The 21,855-nt window shown below is 44.7% G+C and overlaps 2 protein-coding genes across 3 annotated transcripts in view; both read right to left on the bottom strand.

Annotated features, from left to right (window-relative positions):
• LOC134575300 (glutathione S-transferase omega-1-like) overlaps positions 1–21,855 on the bottom strand; it is a 51,056-nt gene that overhangs the window by 2,525 nt on the left and 26,676 nt on the right. Inside the window, exons 1-5 of one of the 2 annotated variants that reach the window (XM_063434565.1) lie at positions 13,763–13,817; positions 10,948–11,056; positions 9,808–10,030; positions 4,126–4,227; positions 1,099–1,205 (exon numbers count right to left, since the gene is read on the bottom strand). In XM_063434565.1, the coding sequence (XP_063290635.1) occupies positions 1,099–1,205; positions 4,126–4,227; positions 9,808–10,030; positions 10,948–11,056; positions 13,763–13,793 (572 nt within the window). In that variant the 5' untranslated portion in view covers positions 13,794–13,817. Of the gene's footprint in view, positions 1–1,098; positions 1,206–4,125; positions 4,228–9,807; positions 10,031–10,947; positions 11,057–13,762; positions 13,818–21,855 lie in introns of those variants that run through there. The other variant, XM_063434564.1, reaches the window with a different exon arrangement.
• Positions 9,124–9,615, bottom strand: LOC134575301 (stathmin-1-A). Its single transcript, XM_063434566.1, has one exon. It carries the CDS (start codon positions 9,566–9,568, stop codon positions 9,155–9,157), a length of 414 nt encoding a protein of 137 aa, XP_063290636.1. The 5' UTR covers positions 9,569–9,615; the 3' UTR covers positions 9,124–9,154.

Below are 21,855 nucleotides of genomic sequence, written 5' to 3' on the forward strand. Positions count from 1 at the left end.
CCTGAGTTCCTGCTTAACCCTCAAAGTGAAGTGTTGTCTCATTCTTGGGGGGAATTTGACTGTATGCCGATTGCCAGGAGTGTAAGCTGTTCGTATTGCTTTTCCTGTTCGGCTGCTCCCAGGTTTCGTGTGTCTCTTGTTCGGGAGTTGGTGAATACGTGCAGTTTGCAGTTCGGGAGATTGGTGATTGCAGTAGCTGCTGGTCTATCTGGAAAGGGGATTATCGCCTAAACGATTTTAACCTCTTGTGAGCGAAACGGTCCGCAACAGTGCCCATACTGATGTCAGACTATAACTCTAGCCATATAAGGATAAGACCCCCAAATCCACATTCCAGAGCTCTCATGCAAAGAAAGCCATGTGACTTAGACCATCTGTTTCTTATGTCAATCCACACATCTATATATAATCAATAGAAACATAGAATATGCAATATTCTACAGTCGACTACAAGCTGCTGACATTGCACGGGCTCAAAGTTTTGCAGGCTCTCTTAAGATGGCAGACGCTCCTACGCTACATGTGCTCAAGCTTGACACAATCCACAACAACCCTACAAGACGCATTCGAGCACCTACTCACCAATGTAGACAAGCTCGTTGAAAGCTTCTGGGCAAAACTGGCAGCAAGTACCTCAATAACACCACCTCAGAATCGGGAGGAAGTGCAGGGTCAAGACTGAACAGAGGTGAGCAGGCCCACTCTGGCGCAACCTCTCAACAAGCATCATGCCCTGTTAAATATGTCCCACCTGGGCTGAAGGACATAGGGGATATGTAATCCCCCTACATCTACCTCAGAGGCTGAAGAATCCTCGCAGATGGCGGCGACCACCCAGAGCTTCTGCCCGATTGGGAAAGACTTGGTCTCATGTCAAAGTCCCCGAGTCTCTGGCCCTGTGATGCTGGCCTTCAACACGGTCCAGGATGTTAAATTGGCAGTTTATCAAACTGGGGGACCATAGAGTTATTAAATTCACCGGTATTCACTCTAAACTAGCATGGCCTAGTCCTTTAAAATCAGTGAAAAAAAAAAAAAACTAAGGTCCCAAAGATCCCATGTGTGCAACATATAATATGTAATGGTGGCTTCTCTTACTCTTCAACGCCAAATACGACAAAGCGCTCAAACCACGTGTACAGCATATAATCAATCATAGTCAGAGATTCTCCTCCAAAGTAAGGTGTCTTTTCCTTAATTAGAATCTGGAAAATAATAAAATATAAATGTGGTGTTAAAAATGTAAATATGTTAAATGTACATAACATTTTCTCTTCACAGGCTCACATTCTCCTCTGCGGTTAAAGGTCAAGGTTTATTAGTCATGTCCCAATGCAACTAATTTAGAGAAGAAACAAAGACTACAAGCAGACCATTTGAATAATGCAACTACAATGCAAGATTCTCAGCCTGAATTCAAAATGGGGGGGGGGGAGGTGGGGGGAGAGTTAAAAGGTTTTACTAATTTAACATAAAAACTAACAAAATGATCTTTGTGTCAGGAGGGTCTAAGCACAGGGGATGCTAACAGCCATTAATAAGGTGTATCGGTGGTACGACTGGCAGTCTGTTGGGCAGAGGGTAAGACCTTGAACACCAGCCTATGCGCAGGATACATTCTTTGGAATGTTCATTTACAAAGACAAACTAAGGAGACCAGAAAAGTTTTAGTTACAAAGAGTATTTTTCCAAAGTAGACCATTTCATTATCATGGCTTAAAGGGAGGATAAATATTACAAATCTAGACTTACATGGATTTATTTACAAAATAGGGAGTGAGTTATGGTAAAAAAAAAAAAAAACAACAGATGTTGTAAACTACATCTCTCCTGATGCTTTGTCCATATTATGGCTGTAAGGGCATTATGGGAGTTGTAGTACACAACATCTGAAGTGTTGTAGGCTGCCTACCCCTAATGTATGGGATGCCCCTTTCTACATGCTCTACAGCAAGCATTTCAAACTTGCTGGCCACAATGGACATCTCTGCGGCCCGGCGAGCTGCGAGTACATGCTTGGTTAAAGCAGAGTAGGCACATGCTTTCTCCACATTGCAGGTGCCTACTCTGCTAACATTTACCCGGCCAGGCCTCAGAGAGCGCTGGAGCTCAGTCTTCCTGCTCCCTCGCGCGTGCCGTCTATAGTGATGCCGGAATATGACGTCATTCCGGCACCCGGCATCACTAAACTGCATGCAAGAGAACAGTGAGCAGCAGGAAGGAGATCTCTAGATAGAAGATCCCCACTGGATCCCAGGGATAAATACAATGATATGAGTGTGTGCAAGAATGTGTAAATCTGTCTGTCAGTGAGTGTGTGTCAGTGAGTGTGTATGTGTGTCTGTCAGTGAGTGTGTATGTGTGTGTGTGTGTCAGTGAGTGAGTGTGTGTGTGTGTGTGTGTCTGTCAGTGAGTGTGTGTCTGTCTGTCTGTGTGTTTGTGTCTGTCTGTGTGCATCTGTCAGTTAGTGTGTGTGTCTGTCTGTGTATGTCGGTGAGTGACTGTGTGTGTTTGTGTCTGTGTCAGTCAGTGTGTGTGTGTCTGTGTCAGTGAGTGTTTTTGTGTCTGTCAGTGTGTGTGTGTCTGTGTCAATGAGTGTGTTTGTGTCTGTCTGCCAGAGTGTGTGTGTGTGTGTCAGTGAGTGTGTGTATGTCGGTCAGTGTTGCAATGGCCACCGCTGGACAGTGGAGGACCTGGAGGTGCACGGAGGCACGCAACGCCACATCACATTCCAACGTGACGTCGACATGCCCCACCTTCACAGGGTTTCAAGAAGTAGCAGGAGGATCCGTTTTGGCACAGGGTGAGGACGGCGTCATTTTGGGTATACCAGAAGCCGGACTCCGCAGTCGCATACTGGCAGCGGCAATGTGAGTGGAGTCTGCTTGTTAGCTAAAGGAGGGTGCTGGGATTTAGTAGAAGGGGGACTGGGATTTGGTATATAGGGGAAACTGGGATTTAGTACAGAGGGGGGGGGACTGGGATTTAGTAGAAGGGGGACTGGGATTTGGTATATAGGGGAAACTGGGATTTAGTACAGAGGGGGGGACTGGGATTTAGTAGGGGGGGGTGCTGTGGTTTAGTAGAGGGGATGCTGTTTTTTTTTTATACTGTACTTTTCAAAATAAACCTACGTTTCTATCAAAATTTAAGTTTGGTTTTTTTGCGGACCACATAAACTTAAACCTTGTTGCTAGCCTTCAGGGGTCTCGTTCCAAATTATTATGCTTGCCATACTATTCCTTATGATATCTTCCATTTTCATTTTTTTTAATTTATTTTGCTGCTAATAATTTTATTATTTTAGTTAGGTGTTTTTTTTTATCTGAGCCACCTGCCAAATTGAAAAGCCAGCCATAGTGTAGTTCTGCCATCCTACCAGTGTTGAGGAGCTTTGTAATAACCATTCACAATGGTTTGGCATCTTGGAAGCTCACAATCCGAGCACCATGTAACTGCATTTTAGTTTTCATGTCTGTGGCTTTCCCTTGTTTACCTCTGGTTGATGTTTAGTGCTAGAGTAGCTCTGCCGACACATCAGTTCATGCTAGTAACATCACAAGTTCTGTATCTTGAAATGTATTTAGCGTAACTGATTGGAACTGGGTCAAATTATGGGATTTATTTTGGGGGGTAAATTGCTTTAATTGTGATTACCTAAATGATCTATGAACCCTTTACAGCAGATCATACATTTGGTGTTAGCCCTAGGAAGCAGTCTGCACACGTGGATGAGTACTCGTGTCTATTTATGTATGTCATGCTATGCTTCATTAAAGGCATTTGTTTGGAAGACATTTTCTGATGACCGTTGTCCTTTACATTAGCCTATCCTTGGGGCAAGGATCTGGAGCACTTACCTGCTGCTTTAATGTAAACATACAGTTTCTGTAGTCGGTCAACGCTGCTGTTTTATCCAACTTTTTATTTCGCTCTATAATTTTATATTTTTTGTCACAAACTCTCATTCTTTTCTCAATTCAAATTATTTTCGTTTTAGAACACGTCTCAGCATTAATAAATTAATATGCAAGGTTATTTACGGAAGTGAGAACTCAAAGTATACAATGCCGACGAAAATGGCCAAAAACTAAACCTGCTGGTTCTTATAAGGACTCGCCTCACCTGTTCTAATTTTTGGAGCTTGCCGAGTAATTCTGTCTTGGGTTCAGCAACATCTCGGTTTTCTTGTTTTGCCCCGAGGATTTTAAATAGTATTGAGGGTACCTGAAAATAATCCAAAAAAAGATTTGTTAAAAAATTGTGTCAGTCTCTTTATATTAGAACCCTATGCGAACATATATCTAGGCTGGAAGTGATACCTATTTTCTAGTCTATATATGGTATGCATGTATATAACTTTTTTTAAATTGTGCTTCGGTGCTTAAAGTGGTTATGGTGTCTTGTGTGCTGTGGATTGCTCCAATGTAAGTAGTCAAGCAGTTTGCTGATTGCTCTCAGCTAATGAGCTAAGTTTTGCGCTGTTGGGCTCTCAGAGAGGCAGTGACTAACGCACAGTGGACCCAGGTAAAAAGACAAATTGTTAGTAAATGGCATGACTACTTATACCAAGGGTGCCAGGGCACTTGTTGCACTATAACAACTGCAGCACACTGTAGTGGTTATGGTGCTTGCTCTGTTCCTTTAATTACAGCGCTGTCTTCACTGCACAAATTATCTGATTGTAAGTGACCAAATGAAAAAAGCCAAACTGTTTTTTTTTTGTTTGTTTGTTTTTTTCTGACAAATGGTTTTATTTAGACAAACTATTACAAGTAATAGACAGAACCATTGAGATTGAAGTGCAATATGTAACAGTCTGAACACTGGCATGATACTAGAAAAACCCCACACGCCAAAAAAAACTAAAAAACTTTCCAGTTTAATACAAAAAAAAACAGGCACAGATAGAAGGCCGGATAATTGAAAAGCTACAATTCAATTATTATCCAAGCAAACAGAGTGCAATTTAACTATGTAAATGAAGAACTGTCACACTGTTGGCCCTTAAAGCGGCACTGTCATGCCGAACTTACCTTTCCTCAATCTCTTCCTCTTCTCCCCCTCTCTCAGGATCTGTTATTCTTTTCTTCCTGTCTTCTTTAGTTTTCTTTAAAACCATAAGACAAAGTAGGGACTCTTTGTCTTATGGGATTCCTCCGCTTGACCAGCTCTGACCAGCGGAGGAGCAAAGTGTGCTTCATTTCCGCTGGTCAGAGCAATTTTCCCATGATCCCTAGCTTTCCTCCCAGTTTCCACAATATTTCCTGTCAGTATTGCCGAAAGTCCTGTCACTTAGACAGAACGCCGGCAAAACTGCCGAATTGCATCCTAACAGAATGAGCACCGTTTCTCCATTGGTGTTAGGATGCAATTCGGTACTTTGTTCGGATCGGAATTTCATTCAAATGAATGAAACTCCGATCCTATTCATTGCTGTGGCTGCATCTTGCAGCCGCTTAGTAGATAACTCCCTAATTCCCACGGTATCAGGGAGCTATCTATTAAAAGGCTGAAAGACCTAAATTGGTCTTTCAGCCAAATTTACTAACACCAAGTAAAAATGACTTGGTATTAGTAAATAATATGCCCCTACTCGCTATACCGCGAGTAGGGGCATGTCTAGTAAGCAGTGAGCAGCCTGTGGCTGCTCACTGTAGAAAAAAAATATTGCCCCCCACCCCTAAATGACGGGTGGGGGCCGTAAAGTAAAATAAGGGAGGGAGACCTATTGTCCCCCCCCCCGGCCCCCACCCCTGAGCGGTGGGTGGGGGCCATAAAGATAATGAGGGGGGGGGACCTACTGTCCTCCCCCCGGCCCCCACCCCTGGGCGGCGGGTGGGGGCCATAATAGTAATAAGGGGGGGGGGGATCTACTGTCCTCCCCCCCCCGGCCCCCACCCCTGGGCGGCGGGTGGGGGCCATAACGATAATGGGGGGGGGACCTACTGTCCTCCCCCCCGCCCCCACCCCTGGGCGGCGGGTGGGGGCACTAAGTAAATTCCCCCCCCCCCCATCAAGGTGACTAGGGGTGCCCAAGCCCCTAGTCACCCACCCCCCACCCAAATAAAAAATGCCCCTACCTACCCCCCTCACCCTAAAAAATAGTGAGGGGGGAATAAAATTGCTAACCTGTAAAGTAAAATTAAACTTACCATTCGACGTCTTCTTTTTTCTAAAATCTTCATTTTTCAGCCCCAAAAAAGGCCAAATAAAAAACCATCATAGCCGTCGAACTAAAAATAAAATAAAAAACCCGAGCGCAAAAAAAAAAACCCGACGAAAAGAAAAAACCCGAGCGCACAAAAAAATAATCCATCTTCACCCATGGAGGGCTCCGCGCAGACTGAGCTCCGCAGGGCGGGGCAAGGCTTATAAAGCCTTGCCCCGCCCTGCAATTAGCCTAAGAACACTCTGATTGGTGGGTTTAAGCCAATCAGAGTGCTCTTTGTCATTTTACAAGCGTGGGAAAGTTCTTTGGAATTTTCCCACGCTTGTAAAATGACACAGAGCACTGTGATTGGATGGCTTGAAAGCCATCCAATCACAGTGCTCTGTGTCATTTTACAAGCGTGGGAAAGTTCTTTGGAACTTTCCCACGCTTGTAAAATGACACAGAGCACTGTGATTGGATGGATTTAAAGCCATCCAATCACAGTGCTCTGTGTCATTTTACAAGCGTGGGAAAATTCCAAAGAACTTTCCCACGCTTGTAAAATGACACAGAGCACTGTGATTGGATGGCTTGAAATCCATCCAATCACAGTGCTCTGTGTCATTTTACAAGCGTGGGAAAATTCCAAAGAACTTTCCCACGCTTGTAAAATGACACAGAGCACTGTGATTGGATGGATTTAAAGCCATCCAATCACAGTGCTCTGTGTCATTTTACAAGCGTGGGAAAATTCCAAAGAACTTTCCCACGCTTGTAAAATGACACAGAGCACTGTGATTGGATGGCTTGAAATCCATCCAATCACAGTGCTCTGTGTCATTTTACAAGCGTGGGAAAATTCCAAAGAACTTTCCCACGCTTGTAAAATGACACAGAGCACTGTGATTGGATGGATTTCAAGCCATCCAATCACAGTGCTCTGTGACACTTTACAAGCGTGGGAAAATTCCAAAGAACTTTCCCACGCTTGTAAAATGACAAAGAGCACTCTGATTGGCTTAAACCCACCAATCAGAGTGTTCTTAGGCTAATTGCAGGGCGGGGCAAGGCTTTATAAGCCTTGCCCCGCCCTGCGGAGCTCAGTCTGCGCGGAGCCCTCCATGGGTGAAGATGGATTATTTTTGTGTGCGCTCGGGTTTTTTCTTTTTCGTCGGGTTTTTTTTTTGCGCACGGGTTTTTTATTTTATTTTTAGTTCGACGGCTATGATGGTTTTTTATTTGGCCTTTTTTGGGGCTGAAAAATGAAGATTTTAGAAAAAAGAAGACGTCGAATGGTAAGTTTAATTTTACTTTACAGGTTAGCAATTTTATTCCCCCCTCACTATTTTTTAGGGTGAGGGGGGTAGGAAGGGGCATTTTTTATTTGGGTGGGGGGTGGGTGACTAGGGGCTTGGGCACCCCTAGTCACCTTGATGGGGGGGGGGGGAATTTACTTAGTGCCCCCACCCGCCGCCCAGGGGTGGGGGCGGGGGGAGGACAGTAGGTCCCCCCCCATTATCGTTATGGCCCCCACCCGCCGCCCAGGGGTGGGGGCCGGGGGGGGGGAAGGACAGTAGACCCCCCCCCCCCCTTATTACTATTATGGCCCCCACCCGCCGCCCAGGGGTGGGGGCCGGGGGGAGGACAGTAGGTCCCCCCCCCCTTTTTTCCATTAGGGCCCCCACCCGCCGCCCAGGGGTGGGGGCCGGGGGCTGGAGGACAGTAGGTCCCCCCCCTTATTACTATTATGGCCCCCACCCGCCGCCCAGGGGTGGGGGCCGGGGGCTGGAGGACAGTAGGTCCCCCCCCCTTATTACTATTATGGCCCCCACCCGCCGCCCAGGGGTGGGGGCCGGGGGCTGGAGGACAGTAGGTCCCCCCCCCTTATTACTATTATGGCCCCCACCCGCCGCCCAGGGGTGGGGGCCGGGGGGTGGAGGACAGTAGGTCCCCCCCCCCCCCTATTACTATTATGGCCCCCACCCGCCGCCCAGGGGTGGGGGCCGGGGGGTGGAGGACAGTAGGTCCCCCCCCCCTTATTACTATTATGGCCCCCACCCGCCGCCCAGGGGTGGGGGCCTGAGGGGAGGACAGTAGGTCCCCCCTCATTCCCATTATGGCCCCCACCCGCCGTCCAGGGGTGGGGGCCGGCGGGGGAGGACAGTAGGCCCCCCGTCCCCCCCTTATTACCCTTTTTTTTTTTTTTTTTTACAGTGAGCAGCTACAGGCTGCTCACTGTTTAGTGGACATGCCCCTACTCGCGATATAGCGAGTAGGGGCATTGGGGAGATTTTAATCTCCCTTGTGCTATTATGGGGGTCATATTGACCCCCATAGAGTGAGGGGGGGACCTGGGGGGCTTATGAAGTGGTGGGGAGCTCTGCTCCCTGCCGCTTCTATAGTTACATATTACAAGGAGGGAGCTGCACGCCGGTAGCTCCCTCCTTGTAATAAACTGAACGAACAAACTAACACTGATACTCAGTGTTAGTTTGTTCGTCTGATTTTTTCTATTCATTCATTCGTCTGTCTGATGAATGAATGAATAGGTGAAATTCCCGTTCGCATGTCCAGGTGTTTCACTGGGCATGTGCGGGAATCTCACAGTCTGTGTAGTGTGGGTAGATGACGTGTCCCATAGGGACTTCACCTACCCACACAAAGATGGCGGCGCCCTGAATAAAGATCGGGCAGAAAATAAAGAATAAAAAATAGGTAATGTGGGGGGCATAGGGGCATTTGGGGGTGACTAGGGGGTCGATTGGATGTAGTTGAGGCGGGAGGGGGGTTAAAAAAAAAACGGAATTCGGCATGACAGTGCCGCTTTAAGTTGTTAGACTTGTGATCTAACCAGTGATATGCAACAGCTAAAGAGCTGCAATGTGACAGTCTGGATTTACATCACTGCTGCAGAACAAAGCTCAGGAGGGGGGATTATTAGCTTTGCAATGCTGTGGTCAACTGACACAAAATGACTCAGTTTTCACAAACATCTTTGGACTATTTTCCCCTTCGAATTTCTTCCACTTTCTTATCCTTCTCTCGCAATCTCTCCAGTTCGGCAGCCATTTGAGCTTCTCTTTTCTCTTTATTAGTTTCCATTTTTGAAGTAAGCTTTTCTTCTGCCATTTTGCTGAAGTTATTATTCTCTTCAATTGCTTTTTGCAGAACGTCTCTCTCAGGCTCACGCTTTTCATTAAGTTGTTTCAGAATCTCTGCCTCATGTAGTTTCCTTCTCTCCTCTGCAGCCTCCAACTTCTTCTGAATTTCTTCCAATGAGCATTCCTTTTTCTTTGGAGAAGATATTGAAAGATCAGGAGCTGCATCCGTTGATGGAGGACTCAGAATAAGCTCAAATGCTTGGCCTGAAGCACGCTTTTCCAATTCTTTAACTTTGATATCTGAGTCAGCCATTTTGAGATCAAAATTAATGATTTGAGCAAGCTGTCTGTCTGCCGATGATTTCCCGCCAAACTGTTTTTTGTGAACACTTCGACTGAATCACGACACTGCTCCACAGATTTCATGAAAAGTAAAAACTATATACTGTACCATCCTTTATTATAAAAGACTAGCCCTTAGAATATACAATGGGGAGGATGTTAACACTCGATGTTGAGCAAATATCACACAATTCCCTAAAGCATGCTTACCTCCGAGTAAAACCCCAAAATCATCTTCTCCTTTGCCTTTTTGATTGGGTCTGCAGGGGTTAGCTTCTTGCCAGGATAGGCTTCATCCAAAAAATCACAGACTATAGTGGGATCGTAGATGACCTCTCCATCACTCAGCTCCAGGGTCGGCACCTGGCCCAATGGGTTTTTCTCCCAGTACCAGTCTGGCTTACTCTTTAAGTTGATGTTAATGACTTCATACCTAAAAATAAACTCTAGTAAGTACAATGGATTTTTTCATACAATAATAGGTGTCATTGGGGATGGGGAACATTGGGGGTGAGGAACACTCCGTGAACATAAAAAGACAAAGTTGGAGTAAATGTGTCAGTGTAAATGAATACCAGAAACAATTGAGAATTTAGGACCAAAATGAAAAATAGTCTTCTTGAGAACTTAACACGTTTAATGAAACAGTATTGCCTTTTTAATAGAATGCAGAATTTTAAAAAAAATGGATAAATAAATAAATAAAACAACCGCAGCTCCTGCATAATATTATATAGAAAATGTTTAGGCAGCAGACTAAGTAAAGACAATATTATAGTTATTTATAGTTTATACTTGTTAGATTTTTAACAAATTGTATATTTATTAGGAAATATCATTGCAGTGAAATCAATGGAGAAGATTTATCAGAGTGTTTTGTTCTAAAAAGTGGTGCAAATTTCAAATGGGCATTAAATTTGTTAATGGAATGGGCTTGCTGGTTTCCATTGTAATGACCCCAGTTATTACATCAGAACACTTCGATAACTCTCCTCCACTGTACTGTATACAGCAGGTCCATGTGCATTGTTCTGTCCTCAAAGTGTACAGAATGGGGGAAATATTGTATCTCTGGTTAACACCTGTGTATTATTATTATTATTATTATTATTATTGCCATTTATATAGCGCCAACAGATTCTGTAGCGTATGGGGTGGTCCTGAGGATAGGTTTGGAAAAAACTTGATAAAGACACCTTTCTGATATTGGATACAACCTGTATCAAAGACCCAATCCTGCATTTATAAACTGATAAAAAATACAAGTTCTGTCATTACCGGTTTATTTAAATGGACACATAGGGCACCCTGATTCCTTACTATGAAAATGTGTCTTTTTGAATTGCTTACTTGATGCGCTTGGCAAATAAAACCAGTCTTACTCGCTGGGCAAATGGACAGAACCTCATGCTGTAGAGACGAAGATTTCCTTCAGGAACTGGTCCTGGGGCAGGGGAGCCTAAAATAAAAACTCAGTATTTAACTTACAAGACATTGTTTTTTTGTTCAGTCAATGATGACGTGCAGTAAACTGAAAGTCTGATTGCCAATTCTCCATCTCGGCTATAGTGGCAAGTTCAGTACTTTATTCAGTGTTGTACATTTTGTTCTTCAGTTACCACTCACAATTAGAACATTGCATATATCGCCAATAGAAAAACAGACAAAGATTTATTTCAAACAAAACATGATTGCCATTCTGAAACGGGTGAAGAGGGCCCTGCCCAAACGAGATCAGGATTTAGCAAACAAAAAAAATAAAAAAATAAAGTATAAAGTATAAACTAAACCACAGCTGTTTTGCTAGAATTGAAAAACATTTTCTGTTTTGTTAGTAACAATGCATATAAACCTGTAACACCTGGCATTTAAGAGGTATGGGATCATGCAAAGTGATAGGAACAGTTAGCAACTTAGATATTTAAAACTATATTACCCATGATGCACAGCCAACCTGCAGATGGTTGTTTTAAAAAAAAAGTGAAACTGCAAGAATCCTGCCTGGGGGGCGTGGCCTGGCACCGCTACAGCCTAGACGCCATTTCTAACAGCTCCGTACCTGAACTTCCACAACCACCGAAAACGGTGAAAATAACTTCGAGCCGCCAACTACAAACACATATAGCAGGCAGGGGAACCCCTGCTGAACCGACTCATGCCCTTCCGATTCGGATCGACCTCAGCGCCATCCCGCAAGAAGCCAGAAGCCTCGGTCTGGAAGCCTGAGAGACGCAACTTACCACGCCGAGCTCCTCGCGGACTGGAGTGAGTACCTAAACCCCTATCAAAACACCCAGACATAGCAAACATGGGTCGATAAACACAGAAACAGGGGCGCCCATACAAGAGGCGAGAGACATAGGGACACTCCTCAAATGCTCCAGGCCCAAAACGGCTGGGCACTCAACTCCCCCAGCTAACTCAGACGCCATAGAGACCCAGGAGACTGAAGAGGGGAGCGGGAACGAAAGCGTTCAACCAGGCGCAGCGACAGCCGCCACAACTGAGTCCCACAACCCTGCACACGCCACTAAAAAGGACATTGCAGACCTTTACGATAGAATCAAGCTGTTGTTTGACGCTGACATTGCCCTAGTTAAAACAGAAGTGCAAGCGGTCACTGACCGTGTACAAGCCACGGAGGAAGATGTGATCGACATAAAGCAAGGCCTGGCAGCCCTAGAGGACACTGTGCAACAAATGAAAACTCTGCACTCCTCTCTGACACACAGAGTGGACACCCTGGATGACAGGAGCAGGCGCAAGCACATAAAAATCCGCGGAGTCTCTGATGCAGTGACCGCGGAGGAGCTGCCGCACTTCCTTAGGCGGCTGATGGCCACAACTCTACCCGCCAAACAAGCTAAACTAATCCCGCTGGATGGAGCATACAGGGTCAATAGACCCCAGCGCGCCCCAACGAGCTCGCCCAGGGATATTATCCTCAAATGCCAAACCCTCATGGATAAGCAAAAGCTTATGAAGGCTTTCCAAGACAGGGCCCCTATGGACTTTGAATCACACCAGCTCACATTCTACCAAGACGTCACTAGGGCAACCCTTCTCTGGAGAAAGACTATGCAACCCATCACAACTAAGTTGCAGGAGGCAGGAGTGGCCTACCGCTGGTCCGCGTCCCGAACCCTAACGGTCCTCAAGGAAGGAAAGATACACACAGCGACTTCCCCAACGGATGCCCCCACTTTCCTCGCAGCCCTAGACCTAACGAGAGACACTGGAAACCCAACGAGACCGGCAACACACCATCACTGGGACATACCTAATGTGACACCCTTTGTTCCATCTCGGAACTGGAACACATCTCAGGCTCAGGATTCAGTGACTTAATCTCTGCATTGATGGCACTACCTCAGTGCACCTCTCCAATGTCGGCGGCAAAGAAACACCAATCAACGAGCCACACACCAGTGGCACCCTACAGATCGAACTGTAGCATACGGTTATAACATGTTCTTTTTTATAGTTTCTGTTTAATTCTATGTTTTATGGCACACATTGCCAGTTATTACGCAAACACTGAAACACAAACAGACTAACCCTTTATTCCTCCTCTCACCCTCCCCTCCCCCCCCACGCACACACCCACGTACATGCACCGCACCACTGACTTACCCACCTCAAGACTAGAACCCCACACTAGGTGGTCAGAAGGCACGACCCAAGACGACCTGCCGACCTCTGGCACAGCACCAGCAGGAACCCACTCACCACATCCCGTTCACCACGGAAGCTCATAAAAAACACCCCACACAACAAGACATAACACACATTAGACAAAAACCGGGTGCACCTTCCCATCCACCTGACAATTAAGCTTAAACTGTGTATTGAAATGGTGATTAACCTGCTAATAATCCTGTAATTTACATAAAATGAGTGGTAAAAACGCATGGAACCGCTAGAACGGTGCTAAATTGTTCTGCCTGGTAGCCCCCAGACATACTGTACTCTACTGTTCCCTGGAACAAACCATGCACCGATGACAAACTCAGAGATCAACTAATCAAATGTGTATCTGTATCATACATATTTTGTTATCTTGTCATATAATCTATCTTCTATGTAACACGTACTATAAAATGCTTCAACCACTCAATAAAAGAAAGAATTACAAAAAAAAAAAAAGAATCCTGCCTGGCTTTACCTTTTCCCAAACTCTTCTGAGAGTCAGTCATGTCTGGGGAGGGAATACAAAGTATCCGTAGCCCAGCACTGATTGCTGCCTATATAATGTCATGGAACAAGGAACGTACATCCTCTTTGAATTCTGAGGTTTTACATATCAGGACATAACAAATTTGTGTTCCTTAGCAGGTCCTAAAATTAGGTAAATACAACACCACATGACATATTAAACAGTGTCATGATTTGTTTAAAAACAATAAAGCCAAAATGGAGACGCCAGGTGTGAAATTCTAATTACACCTTATGATTCAATAACCAAGTCAGTGTTTTCTGTTTGACTCGATTAGTCTCTCACATCGTAGTGGAGGAATTTTGTCCCACTCTGGTTTTGCATTTGTTTATGCCAGCAAAACCTCTCTTAGGTCCCACCACAGCATTTTGAATGGGTTGATGCCTGGACTTTGACTCGGCCATTGTAACACTTTTGATTCTTTTCTTTTTCAGCCATTCTGTTGTAGATATATGTTGGTGTGCTTTGAATTATGGTCCTGTTGCATGACCCAATTTTGGCCAAGCTTTAGCAGTTAGGCAGATGGACACATTTGACTCTAGAATACTTTGGTATACAGATGAGCATCTAAGGAAAGAATTCTCCCCTCCTTGCCTTTCTGTTTCTCAATCACACATAGATCATGCCTTTCCTACCCTTCAGACATTCTCCTCAGCTACTGACCAAGAGGTGGCTGCTCTTCTTTGCTCCTCTCGCCCCACCACTTGCCCGCTTGATCCTGTCCCATCTCACCTTAGCAGATCTCTCTCCACTTGTCTCGTGCCTTCTCTAACACACATCTTCAACTGCTCGCTCTCTTCTGGCATCGTCCCTGCTGACCTTAAACATGCCACTGTAGTACCTACACTAAAAAAAACATCCCTCGACTCATCCACCCTCTCTAACTACCGTCCCATATCCCTGCTCCCTTTTTCCTCAAAGCTTCTGGAAAGACTTGTCTTTACCCGTGTGTCTCTTTTCCTCAATTCCAACTCTCTCCTTGACCCCCTTCAATCTGGCTTCCGCCCTCTCCACTCTACAGAGACTGCCCTTATCAAAGTTACTAACTACCTAATCGCAGCTAAATCCAAAGGCCACTACTCCATACTAATTCTTCTTGACCTCTCAGCGGCCTTTGACACCGTTGATCATGCTCTCCTTCTTCAAACTCTTTAATCGCTTGGTCTCTGTGACTCTGTCCTCTCGTGGTTTTCCTCTTATCTCTCCCAACGCTCATTCAGTGTCTCCTTTTCTAATGATACCTCCTCCCCTTGCCCTGTCTCGGTTGGAGTCACCCAAGGCTCCGTCCTTGGTCCCTTTCTATTTTCTCTTTATACTGCCTCTCTTGGCAAACTTATTACCTCTTTTGGATTCCACTACCACCTGTACGCTGATGACACCCAGCTATATCTCTCCTCCCCGGACCTCTCCCCTGCCGTCCTGCAACGTGTCACTGCTTGCCTTTCTTCCATCTCTGACTGGATGTCCTCCAACTTTCTGAAACTCAATCTCTCAAAAACTGAGCTCCTTGTCTTTCCTCCTCCTAATACTAATCCTCCTCTTTCGCTCTCCCTTCAAGTTTGTGGTACCAACAAGCGCGCTGTCTAGGCGTCATACTTGACTCTGGTCTCACCTTTGAGCCTCACATCCAGCATGTTGCCAAATCCTGTAGATTCCATCTTAAAAACATAGCCCGCATCCGCCCTTTTCTTGCACCAGATACTACCAAGGAGCTTGTCCATGCTCTAGTAATTTCCCGCATGGATTATTGTAACCCTCTCCTGATTGGTCTTCCCAATAGCCGTACTGCACCCCTACAGTCCGTAATGAACGCTGCTGCTAGATTGATTTTCCTCTCTAGTCGTTTCTTTCACACCTCACCCCTCTGCCAGTCCTTATATTGGCTTCCTTTATGCTATAGGAGTCAATTCAAGGTACTAACTCACACCTATAAAGCACTGAACAACTCTAGCCCCTCTTATATCTCCTCACAGATCCATAGGTATGTCCCTTCTCGGTCTCTCCGCTCTGCCCGTGACCACCTCCTGTCCGTTGTCCGCACTCGTACGGCCAACTCACACTTGCAGGACTTCTCGCGGGCGGCTCCCTTCCTATGGAATAGCCTGCCTACCGCCATCAGACTCTCCCCTAGTCTTGCATCTTTTAAGAAGTGCCTTAAAACCCATCTCTTTAGGAAAGCTTATGGCCTCCAAGACTAACCCCTACCTCACATACCTGTCTCTTGCCCTCTCCTAAAGGGCAGCCCACCCTATTTGATTGCAAATTCCTGTCCTAATGTGTTTTACACCCCACCTCCTAAAGAATGTAAGCTCGATTGAGCAGGGTCCTCTTCAACCTATTGTTCCTGTAAGTTTATTTGTAATTGTCCTATTTATAGTTAAATCCCCTCTCATAATATTGTAAAGCGCTACGGAATGTGTTGGCGCTATACAAATGGCAATAATAATAATAATGAGTTCATGGTTGACTCAATTACTGCAAGGTTCCCAGGTTCTGTGGCTGCAAAACAAACCCAACACCTCATCACCCCACCACCACCGTGCTTGACAGTTTGTATGAGGTGCTGAGATGCGGTTTGTTTTTCACCAAACATGGTGCTGTGCATTATGGCCAAACATCTCCACTTTGGTCTCATCTGTCCAAAGCACATTGTTACAAAAGTCTTATGGTTTGTTTAGATGCAACTTGCAAACTTGCAAACTTGTGCCGTGCGGCCATGTTCTTTTTTGGAGAGATTATTATTATATAAGGGGTGAACTGACCATTGGGCAGTTTGGTATTCTACTGAAGGTCCAAGGCAGTCAGGGGTCCTGCTGAACAGCCATACTCTGGCTGTGGAAATCAGAGATTCCTCACATATCGTGGCCTGACCTTAATGGCGTAAACGCTTAACGCTTAACGCTAATGCATAAACGCTTAATTTCACTGACTACCAGCCAGCAAAAACGCCAAAGTTTGAGACTAACCTGATCCTGGAACCTACTGAGGTACCTCGGCTTGATCGGATTGATTGTAGTCAGAGCTAATTATCTGCGTTTTCAGTGGGCCCTGGTGAACCAACTGATCTCCCACTCCATGTGACACAGGCTTATCTTGGTCTCGTTTTCACCCCTCTTGACTGGTGGGGATTATCACTGGCTTCTACAAGACAATGAGACTCTCTGTTGCTGTACCTGCTAGAGGCTGGACACAGCTCCCGCGCACAAGATGGCAATGGTGCAATAGAGATTGGGGGCGGGGCCTGACATCCAAGATGGCCGGACGTGTCTTCAACTAGCTCCTGCAAAATTCGAGCCGTATCTCAGAATATGAGGCTTTAATCCTGGAAAAACTAAGTTAGACACTCATAGCAAACCAATACTACCGCTGGTGGTTCAATTCCAACTTCAACAAAATTAATCTGTTTGAAGAAGACCTCGTCTGGCACTGTGGCCTAGCGAGACTGACAGCCTGAAGGTGGAGAGAGGCGGTCAATCTCCTGCCTTGTAGTGCGCATCTCATTGCGGCCCCTGGGCTCTGGGGCTCCACTACCCCCCCCCCCTCTGGACCGGTGGGGGTCATCCCGGTACCCACAGGGAGCACTTACCTGCTTGCAACGCTTGCAACACGGGCATTGCCCTTAACTGAGTATAAGACCGCGTGGTGGGACCAAAATGGCAGCCGCACAGCAGCAGCAGCCCCACATCCAAAACAGCCCAGCAGGCCAGTCATGGAGGGATATCCTCGATGCCAAATTTAACGCGATTTGCCATGCATTCTGGCAAAGGATCAACACCAGGCAGCTCGCCAAAGCCGCTGCCGCCACACCACCGACCCTGCCAATCACTGCGGTACACAAGCCTACATCTGGACAGAGGGTCCATGCAGATCAATGCCTACCTCACCGACCACCTACCTACAGGGATCGCCGCGCTCTGGAGTCCCTGCAGGTCTATTGTTTACCCACCGGGAAGGGTGAAAAGCCTGGACATGGGGCACCAGAGCCCCTCAGGACCCGAGCTGAAGGAGGTGTTAAGTTGTGGCACTGCGGACCGGACTCTGTACTCCTGCATAAAGCCAAGCTACATCCTCATCGGGGTGTCAGGGTGCGAAGGAGATCAGTTACTGATACAGAGACTGCCTTCCTGCTGTGGCCCATATGTGGGGTTGGTTGACTACTGGGTACCACTGGTGCCAGCTATTTCGGCACTCCAGACATTTCAGACCCATGATGAGAAACAAGCTCTTGTTTTATTTTTATGCCATACTGGCACTTTTCTCTTCTGTGTAGTGCCATCACTGGTACTCCACATAACAGCTAATATAGTGAGCTACTTCCCCAACCATTCTCTAATACCTACTGACACATACAATGTCTTGTCCTCTCACTAATGTACTACGCGCTATATACAAGTGGTAAGGTGCCCATACAGCCGATTGCGACCCAGTGGTTCTCATAATATGTAACTCCTAAGTCTATACGCTGCGCGGTGCTTATTTGTCTAGTTTCAGTACTCCTAACAAGCAGATATTACGGTTGTTTCAGTTGTGTTAGCCAGCATGTTTTAAAAAGATCCAGACCTGTGAGTAGATAGAATGTATTAACCCGTAATGACAATGCTTTAGCACTGTTTTAAAATTGTTGTCTCACTGCGGCTCCAGCCCAAGAGCAGCCTGCTCAGACCCACTAAGCGATTGGCAAATGTATAAGATGTCGTAGGGTATAAGGCTACTCAAGCAAGCGTGTTAGACTCCTGTCTCCAACTTATTATAACTCTTGAAGCTACTATGCACGTCATGTCAATTTACTTCTTGCGAATCTCATCTCTTGCTATAGTTAAACGTATTAACTAATCTTCCAACTTACTCAGCGATATTCTAACTATTAAAAAATGTGCAGTTGTACTCTTATGTCACAGATTGTCAGCTTTGAAAGGTCTGTAACTGTTATTGTGGCATTACAGATATGTTTGTACCTCCCTTTGCACAATAAAAATAAAGAATATAAAAAAAAATAAAAAAGATGGCAATGGTGCTTCATCCTTGTGGTCCTGAAAATATACAGCCTGGGCTGGAACATCTTGACCATCTTGCTGCACACTCACTGAGGTGGCTGGAAGAGATATTTAACCACTTTTGGGCCTCTTTGAAGGTGGGACAATCAGCCACACAGCAACATCCTCTGGAGGGAGAGATGGAGAGCGAGAGCTGGGTGGCGCATGGGCCTCCTTCAGGAATTCCCTTTCATTGAGCACACATACCCTATGTTTCTATCCTACCTGGGCCAGGGGCTGACAAGGGCATGGCCCCATCGCATCAATCACACAGACAGAGGACCGACCGCTACCACAGACACTGTACCATCTGGACCTTCTGTTTCTCCCTTTTGGGAATGGACTTTGACTCCTAAAACCCTTGAGTCTGTGGCTCACAGATGCTGGCCTGGGACTGGAGGGACTCCCTGCCTCACACATCTGGCATCGCTACCTATCAAGCCCACTGCAAGCATGTTTTCTGTTTTCCAAACGTGTGCATTGGCTGAGTGTCAGCTTACCAGCTAGGGAAGTACTGCTGCTTGTATTATAGATCTCAGTAATAGCCAATGATTATTATAGCCATATCAAGTTCGCATAGAGATATGTTTTTTATCTATAGGTTTACCCATATGCGTATTCTATCTATGTACTCTGTTAGTACTTTTATTATGTTATTTGTATTACATTGTAGGGTGCAGTATAGCTAGAGTAACCTGATATTGTTACGGTTATCACTGCAACATACAGACAGCGAGACGTGGTCGCCCTGGAAGAGACTTGAACCTGAGGCCTTGTGCATTCCTGGTCTGTGTCTCTGTGCCTCTGAACCACATTTGGTTCTTACTCTCTGCCTGGAAGTTCATTCCTGCCCTGTCTAGTATCCAGCACTGGGGGCTGGACATTATTTGGAATTACTCCTGGTACACCTGTTGTGGATAGTCTCGTTAGCCAGGTATAAAACACTGCCTCTCCTAGAAGGCAGTGTCAGTTCCTTGACTCTGGTTATCGGTTTGCTGTCTCCTGTTCTCCAGTGTATCTCTTGACCCCGGCTTGTTGTTTCATTGATTCTGACTTCTGGCATCCTCTGACCTTTGGCTTCCCACGACTATTCTCCTGCTTTTTCTGTTCCTGTACCACGACTTGGAGTTTACCCTGCATAGCCCCCGTGCACCGACTCACAGGCCAGGTGAATTCTCACCTGACCACCTCGGCCTGTGTTTTCTTGCAAGGGTGAGCATATATCTCTGCCTGCTGGACTCCCAACCCAGGTTGCCTTTACTATTATCTGATCAGCCAATGTCTATACACGTTTCACTTCTTTCAACCATGATTATTCCTTATATATGTTTGATATTTCAACTATTATATTTCAAAATATGTTCATGTTTCATCTCACTGCCCTCAAACTGCACTGTACTCGGGTTAGATTGTTAATTGCTTTTGGGGCATAAGAAACTTGTATATATCCTTATGTAAAAAAAAAAAAAAATATCAACAAATATATTAATTATTTTAAAAGTTTGTCCAAAAATATTAAATAATTTTAAAATCCAAAAATATAAAATTGAATGTTTTATTTGTTGAAATTCAGATTTTAGTGCATAATCCTAATAGTTTTTGTAATCTTTCTATACCCCTCTTTACCCCCATGACTTGCCTGAAGGAACAAGATGTCAGGGTTAATAACTGAAGCCGGTGGTTGTTTGGGAATTTTTTATTTTTTATTAATTTTTTTTTTTTTTACCAACATTCATTATCGGTTTATTTACCATACTTCAAATTATAGAGGGCTGTAATAAAAATTGCTAAATGTATGCCTTACTCACTACAGTTCAGTGTTTATATTAATTTTTAAAAAGCCTTAAACAAATATGAAACCAATATGTCACACTAATACTGCAGTGTTTGTCTTAATCTTATTAAAGCTTTTACTGTAGGTATTTTATAATTATCTTAACACAGTACTATATGATTGTCCTCTGCACTACAAATATAAATTCCTTAATTTATTTATACCGGTATATTATATTATTACATAGTTCAAACTGTGTTTCTTCCTTACAATAATAATATTGTTATATAATATTTATATTGCAGTTTCATAAAGACTGAGCAACATGTCCAGTGGCAGAACTAATGTAGATGGCCCTGGTGAGTTTTCTTTTTTGTCCCCCCTCCAGTGCAAGGGTGGCCAAATTGTAGATCTCCGTCCGTTGTCCAACAAAGCTTTGCCAGCTAGGGATCTACAATTTTCCCATGCAAGATAAAACAGGGGTAAGAAACCTATTTTGGGTCTTAGATAACCTTTATTAAAGAGGCACAAACTAAATCACAGATACTCAAAGAATTAACAAGTTGGTGGGACAAATAAACAACTAACATAGGACTCAGAAATAGAATAATGGATGTGCTGCCAATCTCGATCATGCCAGATATGTTAGATAAAATAAAAATAGATACTTGGACAACCAGGGGGGTAACATAAAAACATACTAGTGGAACATAAAATCAAGTCTTTCAATCAAATTATGGAGGAATATAATATTCCCCCTAAAAGAAACCCTTTAATTATCTACGAATTAGGCTTCGTAGCAGAATACCTCCTTAAAAACAAGAGGGAGGAAAATATAAGTCTTATACAGCTACTTGAACTAAAGAATTATAAAAATCTGTTGGCAAAATGCGCCAAGGTTATATATAGTTGGAGACACGACAAACCTGATTAATAAATGGGAAAAAGAATTGCAAGTACATATACCAGAAGAAGAGTGGAAAAGTTCCCTAGACAAATTAGAAAAATATATACATTGCCTAAACCTTACTGAAACACAGTATAAACTCTCAAACAGATGGTACCTGACACCTAAACGTTTAAAGAAAATTTTCCCAGAGTCTTTAGATAGATGCTGAAAATGCAAAGTTAATGAAGGCAACTTGATCCATGTATGGTGGCAAGGCACACCCATAAATACATTTTGGAGAGATGTAATCAATGTAATTTATCAAATAACGGAAATGAAATTAGTT

This window comes from Pelobates fuscus, chromosome 10 (genome assembly GCF_036172605.1).
Source record: "Pelobates fuscus isolate aPelFus1 chromosome 10, aPelFus1.pri, whole genome shotgun sequence".
NCBI lineage: Eukaryota > Metazoa > Chordata > Amphibia > Anura > Pelobatidae > Pelobates > Pelobates fuscus.

Coding starts and splice junctions, on each gene's coding strand:
- LOC134575301 (XM_063434566.1), bottom strand. CDS start 9,568: ATGGCTGACTCAGATATCAAAGTTAAAGAATTGGAAAAGCGTGCTTCA.